Raw genomic sequence first — 17,563 nt, 5'->3', positions numbered from 1 at the left:
CTTGTCCCTGTAGTCTAATAAATAGACAAGTGATCTAGTGGTACAGCTACCAAGATCAATGGTTCTCTGCCAAATTCTCCACAAGTTGTTTTCTACAGCAAGAGTATCAGACTTCACCAGGGTGAGACATTCCCTTATTTCTAATGTCCAACCCTTCTGCTATAGGAGAAGGGTGGGGGAAGGATGCCAGCAGAGCTATTTGGCAATGTTCTCATCATCAAGGTTTCATATATTCTCCCTGCTGATCAAAGGCTCTTCCTCTTCATGGAGGAACAGAAGCAGATGGTAACACAGAGTAGGTGCATGGATGCTCATCTCAACCAGAGGGTAAGAAAGGAGAGCAGAAAAAAGGGGAACCCAGGATGATTTGCTTCCCACAGTGAATCTCTGGAGAGAGATGGAACCAGAGCAGTTTGATTAGCTTCCAATTTAAATCAGACATTGTAGCAAAGGCTCCAAATCTTTGAGGTCTGCCTTGAACTTCAAACTTTTGATCTTCAAAAGACAGAGACTTAGTTCTTCAAAATCCTCCGGGGGAGAAGAAATAGGTCTCATTTCAAAGAGTTTAAGGCCAGAAGGGACTATTAGATCACCCAATCTTACCTCTATACCACCGCTCATTAATTATCAGCCAGATACCCCTATATTAAGCCTGAAGACTTCCATTAGACTAAAACATTTCAGTCCTCAGGGGACTAAACTGTGTGCCACAGGCAGAGAATAGGAGACTAAAAGGTGCCATGATCATGGAATAACAACTAGGACCATCAGTCTTAGGAAGCTCCTCCCTTCTTTCAACAACTTTGGATGGCCACTACAGTCAGCTTGGTATGAAGTATGGACGTTGGCAGTACGGTCTTAGGGCTATTGTACCTGCTAGAGTTACACATTCTCAACAGCACCATTCACTGCAGAGAGCCACTTCTAACCAAAGCTAATACAGGATCTAGGACATTTTTAACGCAGCTGACCTGAAGGCTGCTTCAGTCACTATCCCCATTACAATGACAGCATAAAGGCAGGTTCAAAATTAAAGTATCTTACACATTAGGAACGGAAAAGCAGTCTCACTCGACGGAAGAGTCACCTTAAATCCCCACTGCTCAGGAAAACTAAATGGAAGGAACTGACGACTTGAGCAGAGAACATGCTTTATTGAGAAGTAGATACAGGAATAGCACATTCTACCACATCAGGGGAACAGAGTTTAGCTTGTGTACGTGAGTGGCCTTCTTCCCCACTCCCCAGAGTTCCACCCTGCCAGATGTCTTCAGCTACAATGTATGATCCAAGGGCACTTGACAGCAATCCTCAGTAATGCCCACAAAGATATAAATCCTGTGCCGAGATCTATTTATTTAGGGAGACAAAGAAAAAGGCACAGCATGAAAGGGCCTATCGAGAACTTCTCCACATTGGGAATGGTCAGTGATTAACAAGAAATGGCCCTTACTTACCAGCACAGGGTAAGAGCTTCATTTCAGACACCACACAACAAGAGATCATCGGAAGGGTCTAAACGCAGCTATCACTCACCTCACATCTGTCCCCTTGCAGGAGATAGATAGGAAACACATAGCACAAGGACAGTGGTTATACTTGAAAGCCATTTTACAGAGGTTTCTTTTGGTGGTGCAGAGGGGTGTGTGTGTGGGGGGGGGGGGGGTCACTGTTGTTCTACAAGAACAGATAGGATGCACTGTCAACAGAAAAGCAATCATCCACACAGCTAGCTGGAGCTGCTGTTGATGCACAGAATGTATGCTTTAGACAATCCAACAACTGAAGATATTGCTTTATAGACTCTCTGTGGCTGTTTGGACAAGGTTATCAAAAATTCACCTGAAATTAATATTTTATTTCTTTAATATAGAGTCTTTTCAAAAAGCTACAATTCAAAGACTGTTTTAGGAGAACAACTAAGTTGAAATACACTAAACTTGTTTCTATACGTGTAAAGGAAAAACCACCAACTCCAGCAACAGGAAATCAGTGATATCTGACCTAAGAAGCCTGTACTGCCACAATACTGTACTAACCTCAGGAGAGCCTGCCACCCCCAAAAGGGCTACTCTGTACCAGTATGGCACATAACAGTGCTTTCACACTATTAATCTGGACTCTTCCAGGGTAACACCAATGATCACACCACTCACTGACAGGTGCAAGTTGTGCAAGCTTCAGAGTGTACAATCTTAGCAGTCAGTTTTTGTTACACGAAGACCTGGTATATTACGTGGGGAAGCTCTCTTTAAAGAGGTGTCATGCTGTCTTACTGAAACTAATTGATACATGGGGTAAGGAAGTTCATCAGACAGGGTTAGTTGTAACAATGCTAAAGTCAGTAAACTGGCAACATGTTGAGAATCTGCTTGGATGCAGATTTACAACCCTTTTCCGAAATCAAACGTTGATAGAATAATTTGGAGAACAGATTTGTAGACCTTGTTCAAAGGCCACAGAAGCTGTCATGTCCATTACTTAGAAAACAGAGTGCCTGCAGGAAGGAACACAAACAGATTATAGGACACGACACAACCTCATTGGAATAAGAACATGAGGGTAGGACCAGTGACTGGACAGGTACAGTACCAGATATCAGAACTCCTTGGGCCAGTGCTTGGGTCCTATACAGATCCAATCCTTGCAACCTCATTGAGGCCGAAACAAAAGTTCCTCAGAACCAGCGTCTGTGGTGTGCACAAAAGATCTGGGCCAGAACAGTACCAAGGGGAACTGATCTTCCTGGAGGGTACTGTACCAGCCAATCACAACAGCAACAGATACAACAGAGATCCCTAGGATACTTCCTACGGCTGGGGTTCTTCACTGCCTTCTGGAGTGATGGCCAGTTAAGTTCCCTTGGGAGGGGTCCATTTCAAACAACTGGGATCCATTGTCTTATTGGTGTTTGATCTTTTTGCCTCTTTGGCTATCCATTCGTCAATCAGATCCTGAGAAAGAGAGCATGAAAGGGCAGGTTAAACCAAAGAGAATAATTGATGTGAATTATCCATTGGACAACCCACATGCGAGTCCAATACTTTGGAGACGACCTGCGCACCATCTGCTTGGTACCACAGAGATGACACGTTGTGAATGGAGCAGCCCATATTACTTTTTAGGAACTCCGCTAATAACATAGGTCAGGTTGTCTTCACCTACAGGTAAGAGCCTCAGGAAGGGGAAATTAAAATAAATAGTGAAGAGGGGAGCTGGGTTTGAGGATTTACTTGCTTAAGACTAGCAGTGGAATTTCCCTATGTCAAAAAACAGCACAGACGGTGGTTAAAAAGTAGAGGATTTCTAAACTAGTTGGGGAGGAGGGAAAAATCAGACTGGGGACCCCTGAAACTTTATCAGATATTTTGTTTCGCGTTAAGATTAAAAAGTTCCCTCATCAGAATCAAAGCGCAAGAAAACCCAACACAATGCATAGAGAACGTAGATTAAGATAGGATATTATCCTATGGACCTAACACACAAAGCTGAACTGTAAGCAACGAAAAGTGCAGGTGCAGCCACCAGAAGTCTCACCTGTCTCTTTAACACCAGGTGTTTTCCCTTCCAGTACTTGAGCATTTGAAGTGCCTGCAGAGTACTAACTATGTCAACAGGGTTCACTGCAGTCTCCTGGCTGATTTCTGAAAAACAAGGTCACAGTCCACAGGAGGATAGGAGGCAGCAGGCCAGACCACCAAAGAATTTCCTCAAGACTGCAGCTGTCGTACTTGTTTAGTTCTCAAATACAACTTCATGTTTTGCTGTACCCACTCTTCATAATCACATCTATAAGATGCCTTGCGAACACTGAGATCTTTTAAGTTTAATGCGAATACTCATTCCTCTGCTTCAGCTTGGTCAATGATTAGGGAAGCAGTGTTATCTAGTGGTTGGAGTCCACAGACCCTGTTGTGTCACTGACTTGCTATGTGACCATAGGCAAATCACCACCTCTATGCTTCACTTTCCTCACCTGCAAAATGGGAATAATTGTTATCGCCCAAGGGATGACTGCGAGGCGTAACTGTTTGTAAAGAACTTTGGAGAGCCTTAGATTCTATACAAATTGCTAATAATGAAGTCTACGTATCTATCACTGCATAGATTCGAAGTATTTTTAGAAATTTTCGGAAATCTCTCCTTAGCCAAAGAGTTTTTCCCTTTTGAAATTAATATTCTAAATTAGCGATGCATTTCGTTCTCTAAAGAAAGCCATAACACAAATCATCCTCCACCTCCTGGTACTCTCTGTAGCCAGTCGGCATATGCAGTGACTGAATGCTATTTACTCAGACCTCAGCAGTGACCACTGTGGAGGAAAACTACAAAGATTTACTGGATTGTCACACAAAACTGTCAATTCACACAAAGACAAGAAGAAGAGAGGTAAAATGGCCCCATATTCTCCTCATATGAAAGGAAAGTAAAGTAATGCTGCAGGTCAAATATTTCAGCCAGCTGGCCACCAACACCAAACCTCAGAAGAAAATCTGGATCTATTGGGAACGAGCGAGAGAATACTCACCACCTACACTGAGTAATGCAGCAATGAAAAGGGTTGATTTTTGAAAGCATAGACATAAGCTAAGCAGCAGTCCACGTGCCTGCTGTGTTCCTATTAACTAGAGCTGCATAGCATCAGAGGTGTAAAACATTACCCATTTGTATCTAGTTATTCAGTCTTGCTTTTCTGGAGAGCGAGCTGTGCAGGGGAGCTGCTCAGAATGCTCAAGCTGCTGTTTAGATCCCTATCGCTCACTGTTTTTCTTTTTATAAACAATTAAGGGCATAAACGGGGGTGCTCTGAGAGTCTTCAAAACCCATCAACCTAACTTAATTTTAAAAATAGTGGGGTAAGACAGCCAGACAAAACCCCATCTAATTACAGTCTAGAGGGGCCACGCCACTTTAAGAACCCCAGTAGGAGAAAGCAACTCACCCATGAAGGTAAAATGGACCAAACGTCAGTCACCGTAGGTCTGGGGAAAGGGGTGAAGAACAAAGAGCACAGAAACGTTCCTGAACAAATTCTCTATGAGCTCATTTAGCACTAGAACCCACCTTTGATAGAGATCTCTTTGCCTTGGAAATTATGCAGATAACGGAGAAGAACTTCCTTCCAGTAACTACGGTAGCTGATAAGGCCCAAGTCAGACAGCGGGCGTTCTGGAGAGCCAACCTTTTCTTCCACTTTGGAAAGTAAATAACCTGTGAGCAAGAGAAAACATTTACTCACAGTATACCAGGCTCCCTCCTGACTGTCAACTAGCTACAGTTAACTGCAGGGATTTGTCATCATGGATGCCCAAAAAGCAACGTGTGTGTTGCACAAGTTCACCAAGAAATAGTTAATCTGGGGCAGCCAATGCCTCCTGAATACCACTTTACGTGAAGCACTGGAAAAGCAGCTCAGAAGTCTTTTTCCATACAGGCAGACCAACTACAGCCTGCTAAATGGTGAACGATTATAATTCAGTCCAGGAAATACTGCTGACTTGCATCATGATCAGGATGATCTGAGACACATTTGGAAAGAACCACAAGAGGCAGCTGTGCAGATTTTGTTAGCGTAAGTTTCCCTGTAAGGGAGTAACAGTACCTGGATATGAACCATGCTAAAGGCTCTTCTTTTGATTGGCCAATTCTGCGCCCACACATCTGTTACAATCCTGCCCTGCCCACTGGCGCACACATGCAAAAGCGTGTGCTGAACAGCTCTTCTGGGAGTCAAGGGCACGGATACATTATGTGCAAGCTTGGTCTGAAGGAAACTTATCTGACTCAGCTGTGCATTTCTCTGCTTCTCAAAAGTCAGTGCAGGAATACAGTATAGAGACAAAAGCTGAACTCTTGAAGAAAGAGGGTTTGCCTCAAATTTCACAGACATTGCTGAAAGATTCTGTCATAACTTTTCCATATACTTACTGAAGTCAATGAGCATTTTGCCATAACCCTGCCTCATGTACTGGGGCATTGTCAGAATACAAGACACATTGTAGTTGAGAAAAGAATTCTTCTCCTGAAAGCAAAAAGAGGGAGGAACTAAATCAGCAGGTCTCAATCTGCACAAACAGCAAGTACATCACTACTGCAGCAGGCCAAACAAGGCAGCACAACTGATGCAATACAAGTTGAGTGAAATAGCAATGTAATAGCCAACCTGACAACTAACTTTCAGTGTGAGCGTCCTCCACCCACCTAGCTGGCTTAGAGTTTATTACTGTATTAACCCTTAAACTGGATATCCACTCTCATGATTGCTAGGGGTAGGGTGGAAGGCAAATTGAGCCCTGTCATGAGAGGTTGTTGATTTAACCAGGACATTAGGGTACTGCTGGCACAGCAATCTCTGTTCTGAATCCAACAACCTTCTTAAGTGCACATGCAACATAAAATCAACACTGCATTAGAATGATACACATACTGCACTAGCAAAAAGTTTAATGAGGGAAGAGACCCATTAGGACAAATGTTATCTGCAGGCCAAGGCAGGATATTTCTTTATGTTTCTTTAGTGCTTTATCCAGTCATAATTTAGGTGGCTTAAGAGACGGAGCTTCCAACACTCTCCTTGGGAGACTATTCTACTGTCTAATGGCTTTCATTTGCTGCATTTTTTACTCTCTCAGGACAACTGCACCACAGAAACTGCATTTAAATAAAGATAGCTAGGAAGTGTACTTCACAAAGATGTACTAGGCATTAAGAAAACAGTCCAGAGACACTTCTGTCTATTAAGGAGGCAACATGGGTGAGCAGACAAGGCACCAAACTATGAGCCAGGGGACCTGGCTTTTACCCTAACTTCTGCTACTGACATGTGGTGTGGCCTTGGGCAATTCACTTCACCTTTGCTCCTCAGTTCCCCATCTATAAAATGGATATGATATTTTCCCATCTCAAAATGCTTTATAAAGATCTAGGGATAAAAAGCATTAGAAGTGCTAACTACACCTCTACCTCAATATAACGCTGTCCTCGGGAGTGAAATGTATCTTACCACATTATAGGTGAAACCACGTTATATTGAACTTGCTTTGATCCACCGGAGTGCGCAACCCCGCCCCGCTGGAGCACTGCTTTACCACGTTATATCCAAATTCGTGTTATATCGGGTCACATTACATCAAGGTAGAGGTGTATTATCAGAAAATGAATCTAAATGTATCACAAAGGAATTCATCTCCATTTGAGACAGCGAGATCCTAGCTAACTTGTATACAAGTGATTACGAATTACTGTTTAATATAACGTCTCTTTGCAAAGTTTGATTTTGCTAGCAATTAGGAAAGCTAAATAGCAAAGCTTCTGAAAAGCTTTTGTAGTTTAGCTTTGAAATTTTAGCTCTGCCTGGACACTTGGATGTTGGGACTTGTAGAAAACTGAAGAGTGAGGGTTTGCAAGGATAACCTCTGTCTCAAGCTACAGCATTAATACAGGTTTACATATATCGGTGGTTGATTTCTACTGACCTTGGAGAAATACCCTATCAGGTGGCAGCCAGTGTTGTCAGCTTCTGTCATGACATAGAAGAGGAAGGGTTCAACGTCATAATACAGAGTCTTATGATCCAAGAAAAGCTTCGCCAGCAGGCACAGGTTTTGGCAGTAGATCTGGAAGCAGAAGGAGAATCTGACACACCTGTTTGTCATGGTGCAGCATCTCTGAAAGAGAACCCCTTCCACTTTTGAAAGGATGGGAACTGTAACAAAATACAGATTAGAGTAGATCTGTTCTTCCACCAAATGCGTGTCTTCTCAAAACAGCTTCATTCCTAGCCATGGCAACAAACCCCCTCAATGTCCAGTTTCTAGAAGGGCTTAGAAGGGTCTTCCACTATAGCAACGGCTCTAGCCATTTGGAGGCAACTGTACCACTTCACTAGACTAAGCCCTCAGTTGTACCTGCCAGTACACACTACATGCTAGTCAACTGCGCATGCTCTAACCAACAATGGAGCTGGGTTGCTCCACTGCAGTTTATAGCACTCGTAACTGAATGGGAGACAGGCAGTGGTGGCTTGAGTCCAGGAACTGAGGGTCCTCATTAAAGGTTCAGAAGGGGAACTGAACATACAATTGACAGCAGCTTCTGCTCTAGTACTTGTATGTGAACAAGCCGATGGAACCATGGACCTCCAGGAGGGCTGAACAACAGCCACAAAGACAATGCAGATACACATTATTCAGGTGCACTGTTGCAAGAACCAACCAGTGCATTAAGATAACTACTAGCATTGCGAGAAGGGGCAATGTAGGCACTAACACCCCTTCTGGAATCAGAGGGAAAGAGGCCATGATCTCCTGCTTCTCTGCAGTGTAAGGCAGGAAACATATGAAGTACATTAGAAGGGTGAACACCAGAAGCAAGACTGTGCCATCATTGCAATTCCAGTTACCTTGTTCTTTTTCCCATCCACTTCAAACACCGAAATGGAGCCTTTGCGGTAAATTTCGTCCCCTGGTGGATGTTTCCAGACACATTTTGCCTACAAGAAAATGACAATCAAAGTTAGGGTAACAATACTGCTCTAGCAGCTGCTTTGAAAGCAGAAAGAGCCTCTTGGATACCGAATAAGTGTTCCCAACATGGAAACATTCATTCCTGTTCAGCTACAATGAGAAACTGGATTCCCAGCCCCTACTCCTACTCAACTAGAGTCCATCCAGTTGGCCCAGGGATTAAGACAATCTGAGAAAACCCGTCTTCCTTTCAAAGCTGTGCTGAGCACTTAGCATTCAGGGAGGCAGGCTCCCAAAGTGACTATTAGAGTCCAAAACAGCTACTTTGTTTAGACTGTTTTCATTATACTTCCAATCTCTAAAACTAAGGAGCTGGGCAATGATCACCAAGGATTTACCATGTGTCTGCGTAGTATTGTCTGACTCTTCATGTATTTGAGACAGAACTCGCACATGTAGAGGCGTCCCAAACGAGCATACTCTTCTGGATAGGGAGAATGATACCAGGTGTCCAGCTCATAGCGGCCAAAGGCAATCGTTTTAATCATGTTGCTGCCTTCTGTGATCTGGCCCTGAAGCCGTAACTTCTCCTATCAGCGGAAGGAATAGAGGAAATGTAATAAAAAAGGAAAAGGAAAAGGAAAAACAAACATTTATTTCCCTTCTGTGAGCCTCTTCCAGAGCCATCTTACAAAATGCAAATCCCCAAGGAGCCCTCCATGCTAGCCTGACACGTTAACAAGTTTCTTGTCATGCCAGTATGGCCTGTGATCTCCAGGACCTCACATTGCTCAACCTTACCTTAGATTGTTAACTTAAAAGCAAATTTACCCTCCATGCCACTTCGTATTTTCTCCCTCCCACAAGGGGAGGAGGGCCACTGACCATCCTGGTCGAGGTGGCCCCAAGCTACCACCAGAGACCATCAAAATTGCTTCTGGATCAGCTTTGGGGGTGGGAAACAGCATCTCAAGAAGCCCTTATCAGTCTAGCTTAAGACACAGTTCCGAACTCCAGGATGGCAGCGCGTTGATAGGCTGGCCTCCTGCAGAGCATTTTAAACTCTCAACTCAATCAATACTCAGCTATTGTTTCAATGTGTGAAGCTGTTGCTCATTCTGCCCAGGAACACATTGATCTTCTCTCACAGGAGGAAAGCTGCAAATGAGCACTTGATAAATGGGACAGAATCACTCTCTCGGCTCAGAGCTCTCGCAGTGTCCAAGACTGGAAAAGCACAGCTCCAGCTGTACCGTGGGCAAATTCATTGTCGTCAGACACCTCTAGACTCCTTATATTTTTAAGACCAAAATACAGGAAGACAGTCAGCCCTGGTGTAACTCCACTGACTTGGCTCTTATTTTGAAGATGTTTCACTCTGCATTCTATTGCCATTTACACTTTGCATAGTTCAGAGGTGGTTCTCCTCACACACTCTCACTTATCAGCACAAGCACTGCAGACTGTGGGCACATTCAGCTCTTGGAAAAGCAAAGGCCGCTGCTAGCAGACATGTTAAGGATTAAGAGTCTCACCAGGTCTTCAGAGGCCCGTGCTTGTGCTCTTCGGAAAAGCTCTAAGTCATACTCGCTCGTCAGGTTTTCCAAGAGGGGTTCTCTGGTGTTGCCATAGGTTTGTCTGTGTTCCTGAAACAATTAAATATTAGGAGCTTTAAACCTCTGAATGATCTATGCCAACCCTGGGCTGCCGAATGCCACAGCCTTGTTAGCCCAGCACTCTGCAGGATGAGTGGAAAGCAAAATCTCCGTATGCTTGTTGCATATTATAGAAAGGAACTAAAGTAAATTTTGCTGTCATACCATGTACTTTTCTTTCTGCTCTTTGGTTAGTCCCGCATTCCTTTTCTTCCTCAGCTCTGCTACTTTCTCTTTGTACCGCAGCTGTCTCTCTGTTGGTGCCTGAAAGAGAGAAGCTAGGAATAGTCAATGCACTTAGCTTACTTCAGACATTGCCCATATCCTTTCAGTTCTAAAGGACTCAACATTCCATGCGTTCCCCCTTTCATCAAGTCTTTCTTCCCTGAAGGATACGTTCAGTTGATTGTTCGTCACCAACAGTTAGGAAGGGCAACATGAAATCACAAGGCAACATAAAGGAATATAGAGCATGTTACGTGAGCAATGCGTTAATAATGTGTGCAAGCTGCATCTTCCATTTAAAAAAAGTGTTTAAATGAGTTTTATGAATTTCAAAGCTCATGAGAGAACACAGATTAGAGTCGGGCAGAGCGCAGACATGGAAAAGACAGAGTCCTCTTTCTTCCCCAGGCCTGCTAGTACGCCTCAATCCCAATGCATAGAACCATAAATTCATCTAGATTTGAATCAGGAAGAGGAATGCAAGAGTTCCAGTCACAAAAGCTTGAAGGCCCAAACTGAGGTTTCGCACCTGGAATTGGGACACTGTTTATGCAGAGAATGCATACCTGATGTCTGGTGGCATGCCTGTTGTTGTCATCCTGTCTGTGGGACAGCATCCTCTCCTCTATCTGTTTATCTCGGCTCTGTGCTCTCACCTGGAAATCAGAACAAAGCTCTCAAAGCATGTGAGGACTCTTTTTCCAGTTCCCCTTTGAATTCCAGTATACAGAATGCACACCATGACATAAATATGCACTGCCGTTTCATGTCTGAAGTGAGACTACACTTTGAGCATAATAATCATTCATTTAACGCTGGGCTATTAATGACAGGCCTTGACATCTCGTACTGTAAAAGCAGAATGAAAACAGAAGAGGAGAGAAAGTTACCTTGCACTCATCTGCTGAGAGATTATGATATAGTGGACATCCTGATATGGAAAAGTGTCTCTCATGCTTCCCTGTTAGGTGTCCTGTGGAGAACAAGAGAAAAAACCTTATAGCCAGTAAGTAAAAAAGCCAATAATTAAAGCATCTTTAGATCAGGTGGTTAGACACTGTGGCTGGGTTTCAAAGAGGGGCTTAATAAGTTATTACCCATAAAACACGACGAACAAACCTCATGATTCAAGAGATAAGCTGCAGGGGCCAAAAAGAAAACCCAAATATACACACTACATCACATTATCAGGTTAGATCATCTTCCTTCCAAGTATCCTGCTTCTTGCAGTAAAAGGGTCTTATCTCAAGGACCCTGTATTTTCCCCAAGCCTTTCTGAGAAATCACTTTCCTGTCACATCACATCCGTTCCCCATGTACTCTTCACCCCTCCACTGCAGGGTGCAAGAATTCCAAAAGGATTTACTAGGCTTGGAACCAACAAATTTCAACAATGTTCCATCCAGAATACCGCAAGATATCAATGTAAAGAGGGTTTTTTCATTTTGTTTCAAAGTGAATTTAGCGCAGATTGCATTTGTCCACAGAACTGGTAAAGTTCAGACAGCAGCAGGGCAAGCTTCCTCCACACTATCCTGTCACAGCACTGACACGCATTGACCACTTCAAGTGAGAAAGGGTATTTCAAACTCCATGGCTCATTCGGTTGCTCTCTTTGCTGAGAAACTATTAAAAAAGGGGCAACTGAAGTTTGCGTAGGCGGAAACTGAAGCAAAATCAAAACTATTTCCACATATGCCAAAGAGCCAACAGGTAGCACAGCATCTAGTCACTTCTACCAGACTGGATCTCAACTACTGACCTAGAAGAATATTCCATTGACCTTCCAGGCCCAACGCTGCAGAGAATTTTGCAGTAAACTCAGAGCTTTTTGTATGAGTGATAAGGCATCTTGAGAATTCCACTGATCTTGGTGCAGATAGAGAAACTTGGAAAAAATCAGCACTGTAACCATCCATTCTCAGGCTTTTCTTCTCCTCACCACCCTCAACTATTTCTGGCCAAAAGACACCCCTGAAATGTATGTATTGCTGGCGTGTTCCAGTTCCCACAAGTGGTTTTCTATTTCAACCATCCATAAGATACCCTGATCCCAATAAAATGCATGCTGCTGAGACATGCAACTCCACCCAGTGGGGGTTCTCAACCCTGTGAAACGTGGGCTACTGAGCTCAGTGTCAGAAATGGAAGGGAGAGGAACTAATCTTGGAGCTGGCTTTACCTAGGGAGTTGCAACCAGGTGTGGGACACTTCATGTTGAAGTTGTAGCTTTCGTGGAAGCGGCGGCGCTTAGGGCGGTGAGACAGGTCACTTCCAGAATCCTTCATGGACATGTCCTTGGCAATGCTCTCATCATGGGACACATTTGGACTGGAAATATCTATGTCAGACTCTGAAGAGGGGGCATTCCCAGTTGGGGTGCGCGGTGGAGACTCGTCATGATCCACTGCATTTTTGGTATCTGAATGAGAGTTGAGACGTTATAGATTTGCATGAAGGGAAGCTTACAAAGAAATTAATTACGTGACTTCACACAACACACAGCCACCTGCTGCAAACCCTCATCCTTAAGCCCTGCATTAAACCCTCAGTCTCATAGGGCTGGTCTCAGAGAGAAAGTACACCACTTAGCTGACATCGTCCTGCAAGCACTCAAAGCCACACCTCACTCCCATACCTCTATCGGATAAGTCAACCACTTGCTCTGTTTCTGATCCAGATGAGCGGGTCTGTCGGAGTGGATATTTTTTTGGAGTCACAGGGGTGGGTTGCTGTTGACTGCGGGTCACCCTCCTAGTAGAATAGGCAGGCTCCTGTGTGCCAAAGGATGGCGGATTACGAACTGGGCTGGAATCTAGTTTAATAAAAAAAACAAAAACAAAAAAACACACCACCAATTTAATTGAAGGCAACCACTACCAATCACTAACCTGCCTCCCCGCCTGACCCCAAAGTCAGGGTCAAATTACCTTGGGTTCTGCTCCTATCAACATTCCAAACTACAGGTTCATCATCATCTGACAGCTTGACCCCAACAGCAAGGTATCTCTTCCGACGCCATTGATACATCTACTAGTATCAAGATCTGTTTGTCTAAGCCGCCCTCTTTCACAGTTTTACAGACACTATGAGCCACAAGAATCTGAGGAATGAGGCACAAAGTCAACTTGCTCTATACTCCATCATGTATCCAATTGTTACAAACCATCTCCCAGTGAGAAAGAGAAAAAGTTGTCTGTGAAGATGAGAATCATTACTAGTTAGATCAGCCCTCTGTATACCACAGCTGCTTTTGGTGCAAGGCAGTAGAGTCGGCAACCTGCATGTAACCTTCCAGCATTACCATCCTTAAAGATTCTCAGGCAGCAAATTCTCCAGCAAAAAATGTTTTTTTCCTTTTAATTACTGTCAGCAGTCATTAAATCAACTGAGAGAAAGTGGAGAAGTAAAACATACCCTCAGTCTAGATGCCAAAATGTAAAAGTTTGCAAAATATACCCCACTGACACAATATATTGATTACACTCCATTATACAACAGGCTTTTCAACTAATCTGAAAATGCACTCCTCCTCACAGCACAGAGCCCCAACTTCCATTTCTGAGCACCTCCAAGCCGCCTGAAGTCTCCAAATACCAACTTCCCTCTTTCTGTCTAATTATTTATATGCTGTTCTCATCACCATGATATTACTAAGCTAAAATTCAGGAGAAAAAACCGCGAGGTCCAGTTTCAGGGACATGGTTACAATGAAGCCATAACAGAACAGTGAATTCCAGATGTGTCAGGCCTTTATGCAAAGGTATGTTTTGAACATTTCTTCTGATTACAATACAAATAGCTGTTCCTTAAAATAAGTCAAGTGACTTAGAAATTTTGGGAACATTCATTCATGTGAATGATACTTAGCACTTCTATATAACTATACGCTTAAGAATCTTTAAGTGCACCAAAAACACTAAAGTGAGCATCACAAACGTTTGTATTAGGTAGGCAGCATCCATTATACACATAAGGAAACTGAGAGAGGTCAAGTGACTTTTTAAAGGTCTCAGAAAATCAGTGGCAAAGCTAAGAACAGAACCTAAGAATTCCAACTGCCAGTTCCTTTAACTATGAGACAACACTACTTTTCAGATTAGGGAATAGATAGGTGGTCAGACTTCCAACCCCCTGTTTAATCATTAGATTGAACAGCCTCATTTATGCAATGCATCCTTGCAATGCCTTTTTTCCTTTCCCTGGCACACCTGTATTCAATGAGAAAAAATAATGAATGGGATTAACTAATGTGGAGGTATAGATTCACTGAAATTCCTTTTAAGCATTACCAAGCCAAGAATACTGTGACTGCTCAGCCGGCTGCATCTGGTGGAGCTAGGAAGAAAGGCATTTACCTTGAGAGCTCTGACTGAGCCTGGCTGAGGAACGGGTCACGCGGGCGGATCTTCGCGACGTGCCATCGCTTTCAGAGCTGTCCGTGTGCTCAGGATCTGTAGAGAAATCGGAGTCTTCGGTTCCATCTGAACTACTGCCTGCATTCCTCTGTAACACCACAGACCCAGACATTAGCACAGGAGCACTTCTACTTGTATAAATACTAGAAATAAGAGAACATTTGATGCTAGAAAGATCATTTCAATACACAACAAAAACAAACTAATGCATCTAGGCAGTTTGCCCCGGAGGAAAAACTCGCTTTAGTACAACAAAGATGAGATATCAGACAGTACCATCCATAATACAGGATTTTTGCAAACAGATCAGGTCCATAAAACTGCAGATGACACTAATTTCATTTTAGAAGAATATACTTGAAGTTTCAAGCAATTCAGACATTAGCTCCCTAATTTAACACAAAAGATTCCAGATTACCTGCTCTCTTTCCAGGGCTCTCACTACACCACCTCACATAAGAAGCAGTGCTTCCCCTTCTATCCTCTGAAAGCATGCTCTTTCAAGAAAGTGAGGCAGCAGAGCCAAGGCCCAGTGCATCCTAGTGATGTGCAAGCACCGGCAGAGTTAGCAGTGGGAAAGATGGGAACCAAGACTACATGTTCTGACCAAATGACCATTCCACTCGCCCCAATGGGGCAGGGTTTGGGGTCCAGAGTGGGAGCGATGTGAAAGAAAGCCCAGGACGGAGCGAACATGCAGGATTTCATGCCATGGCAAGCTGATGAATGCAAGTGCGTCATCCTGAGTCTTCTGGATGCTCCTATATACAGGGAGTCCCAGCTACAGAATCCTGGGATTTGGGAAGGAGGAAGGTGAAGGAGCTCAGGGGAATCTGACGAGGTACAGAGGGGAGTATAAGGGGTAGCTGATGAAGTCCATCAAGGGTGAGCTTTAGCAGAGCACAATGGTGTGGTGTAGAGAGGGTATGGGGAAGGGGCGAGATAAAAGCAGTCCTGTGGGTGTGGTATAGCAGGAATAGCTAAAGCAGCCCACGGTGGGGGTGCGTTTATGGCATAGAGGGAAATATGGGGGAAGAAATAAGGCCAAGTGCAGGAGGGTGGCACAGATAGAAGCATGGGGAGAGCTAAGACAGTCTGGGTGGTAGTACAGGAGAGTGCATGGGGGGCAGGGAATTAATGCAGCCCAATGCAAAAGTCTTCCGAGGTCATTAACTCAGCCAGATATTTGCCTAGTTTTACACAAAAAAAGCACTAGTGAAGTCAGTACCAACTACAGTGTCACACAATGATTTGTTTATACTGCTCTACATACTAATACACTGACATGTAAGTTCACTCTAAGTCCCAACTGATTTATTTGATAATTATACGGTAAAAATGAGAATGGCAGGAGGCAGCAACTTTCCAGTACTAGTGGGGCTGTGACACTTTGGTGGTTTTAGGCCTGATTTTGTAAGTGAGGTGAAAGGGGGGGGGGAAGGCAAGCCCAATCAGACTCCTGAAAGAGGGGTCCAGTCCGTGTGGAAAGGTGGAGAACTCTGCTCTAGAGGGTGAGGCGAGCCCAGGCGGGGACGCTCTAGTGGGGAGTAAGGCAATCCTGGGCGGGGGGTGCCCGGGGGGGGTGGGAAAGGGCAAGACAATCGGGGGGGTAACAGACTAAACCAAGCGCTACACCCCTGTCCCTGGCTTGGGGATGGGGCGCCCCTACGTACCGCTGCCGCAGCCGCTTTCTTTTGCCTCCGCTGCGTTACCGCTCACTCGCGCGCTCCCCTGGCCTGGTCCAACCAATCACGGGGGAAGAGGGGAGGGGCGGATAGGAATCCTCTCCAATAGAAACGGTAATGAGAAAAGGCGCGGCCCCAGGGAGTGACTGACAAGAAATTTCGGCCTATCCGCGTGCATTTCGCTGCCACAGAACCAGCCACTCAGGGAGCACAGATTGAACGGGAGGGAAAGGAGAGCGAACGGGAGAAACAAGGCACGCGTGGGGAGGTGACGGTAGGGGCGGAGACGGGCAGCAATGATGTCCAATCAGCGTCGAGCAGAACCGTAAAGAGGAGCTAATAAACGACCAGGTCTCCAAAGAGTTGTCCAATCAGTAAGGCAAGAAGGCGGAACGTGCTCCAAGAGGGGGAAGGGGAAAAGACGACCGTTGAGGCGATGAGTGACAGCAGCGGTGACCAATCAGTACTCAGCAGGCCCTACTGAGGAGCCATTCAGGTTGCAAAATGGGCGGGTACAGGGGGCTGAAGGCCGCTATTTTCGCTCAGTTTTCATTGCTGTAGGGGCTGTTCGGTGGGGGGACAAACAGGATCTAACCGCCCTTTCCCTCCCCAAGGCTTTTCCAGCCTGCTCGGCCCTGTACTCACCTTCCTGCGCGGCATCCTTGGTGGGGGCGGGGGCAGCGAAGGCGGTTGGTCTCCGGTGCCCCCGGCCCGGGAAGCGGCAGTAGCCGCCGCGTTAGCACCGGCGGGCTCCGTGGTGACAGCCGTGTCTCTCGTTCTATCTCGCTGACGATTACTTCGCGCCAGGCCGCTCCTCCGCTGCCAACAGCTCCTGTTTCCAGCTAGGTCCCTCACGCTTCCGCCGGGACACGGTCCACACCCCCGTCACGTGACTCAGATCTAGCCTCACGCCAGCGGCCGCCGCCATCTTGGATTCGGACAGGTAGAGTCAGGATCTGTTGAAAATGAAGCTGATTGCAGCCATTTTGGATGTGGGCACTGACACTTCCAGGCGGGGGGCTGCCCGCCATCTTGGTTTAGGGCATTAAGAAGGATTCGACCCTGTTGACGCTCAAAGTTGGAAGGGCCATTTGTGATTCGGACACGATGTTTTC

At 45.0% G+C, this 17,563-nt stretch overlaps 1 protein-coding gene across 1 annotated transcript; it reads right to left on the bottom strand.

The window, feature by feature from the left end:
- Positions 1-1,134: 1,134 nt before the first annotated feature.
- KAT7 (lysine acetyltransferase 7) lies at positions 1,135-17,303 on the bottom strand. The gene is made up of 15 exons (XM_032791487.2): positions 17,094-17,303; positions 14,704-14,851; positions 12,984-13,160; positions 12,528-12,767; positions 11,236-11,318; positions 10,912-11,001; positions 10,286-10,384; positions 10,001-10,111; positions 8,864-9,055; positions 8,402-8,491; positions 7,476-7,616; positions 5,929-6,022; positions 5,065-5,211; positions 3,538-3,644; positions 1,135-2,954 (listed from the first exon to the last, which is right to left on the bottom strand). Exons 1-15 carry the CDS (start codon positions 17,106-17,108, stop codon positions 2,853-2,855), a joined length of 1,836 nt encoding a protein of 611 aa, XP_032647378.1. The 5' UTR covers positions 17,109-17,303; the 3' UTR covers positions 1,135-2,852.
- Between the last annotated feature and the right edge of the window lie 260 nt (positions 17,304-17,563).

The sequence above is a fragment of the Chelonoidis abingdonii genome, chromosome 21 (assembly GCF_003597395.2).
Source record: "Chelonoidis abingdonii isolate Lonesome George chromosome 21, CheloAbing_2.0, whole genome shotgun sequence".
Lineage (NCBI taxonomy): Eukaryota > Metazoa > Chordata > Testudines > Testudinidae > Chelonoidis > Chelonoidis abingdonii.
Note: the sequence above shows the minus strand (reverse complement) of the source record. Positions and strands in the feature narration are given on the sequence as shown.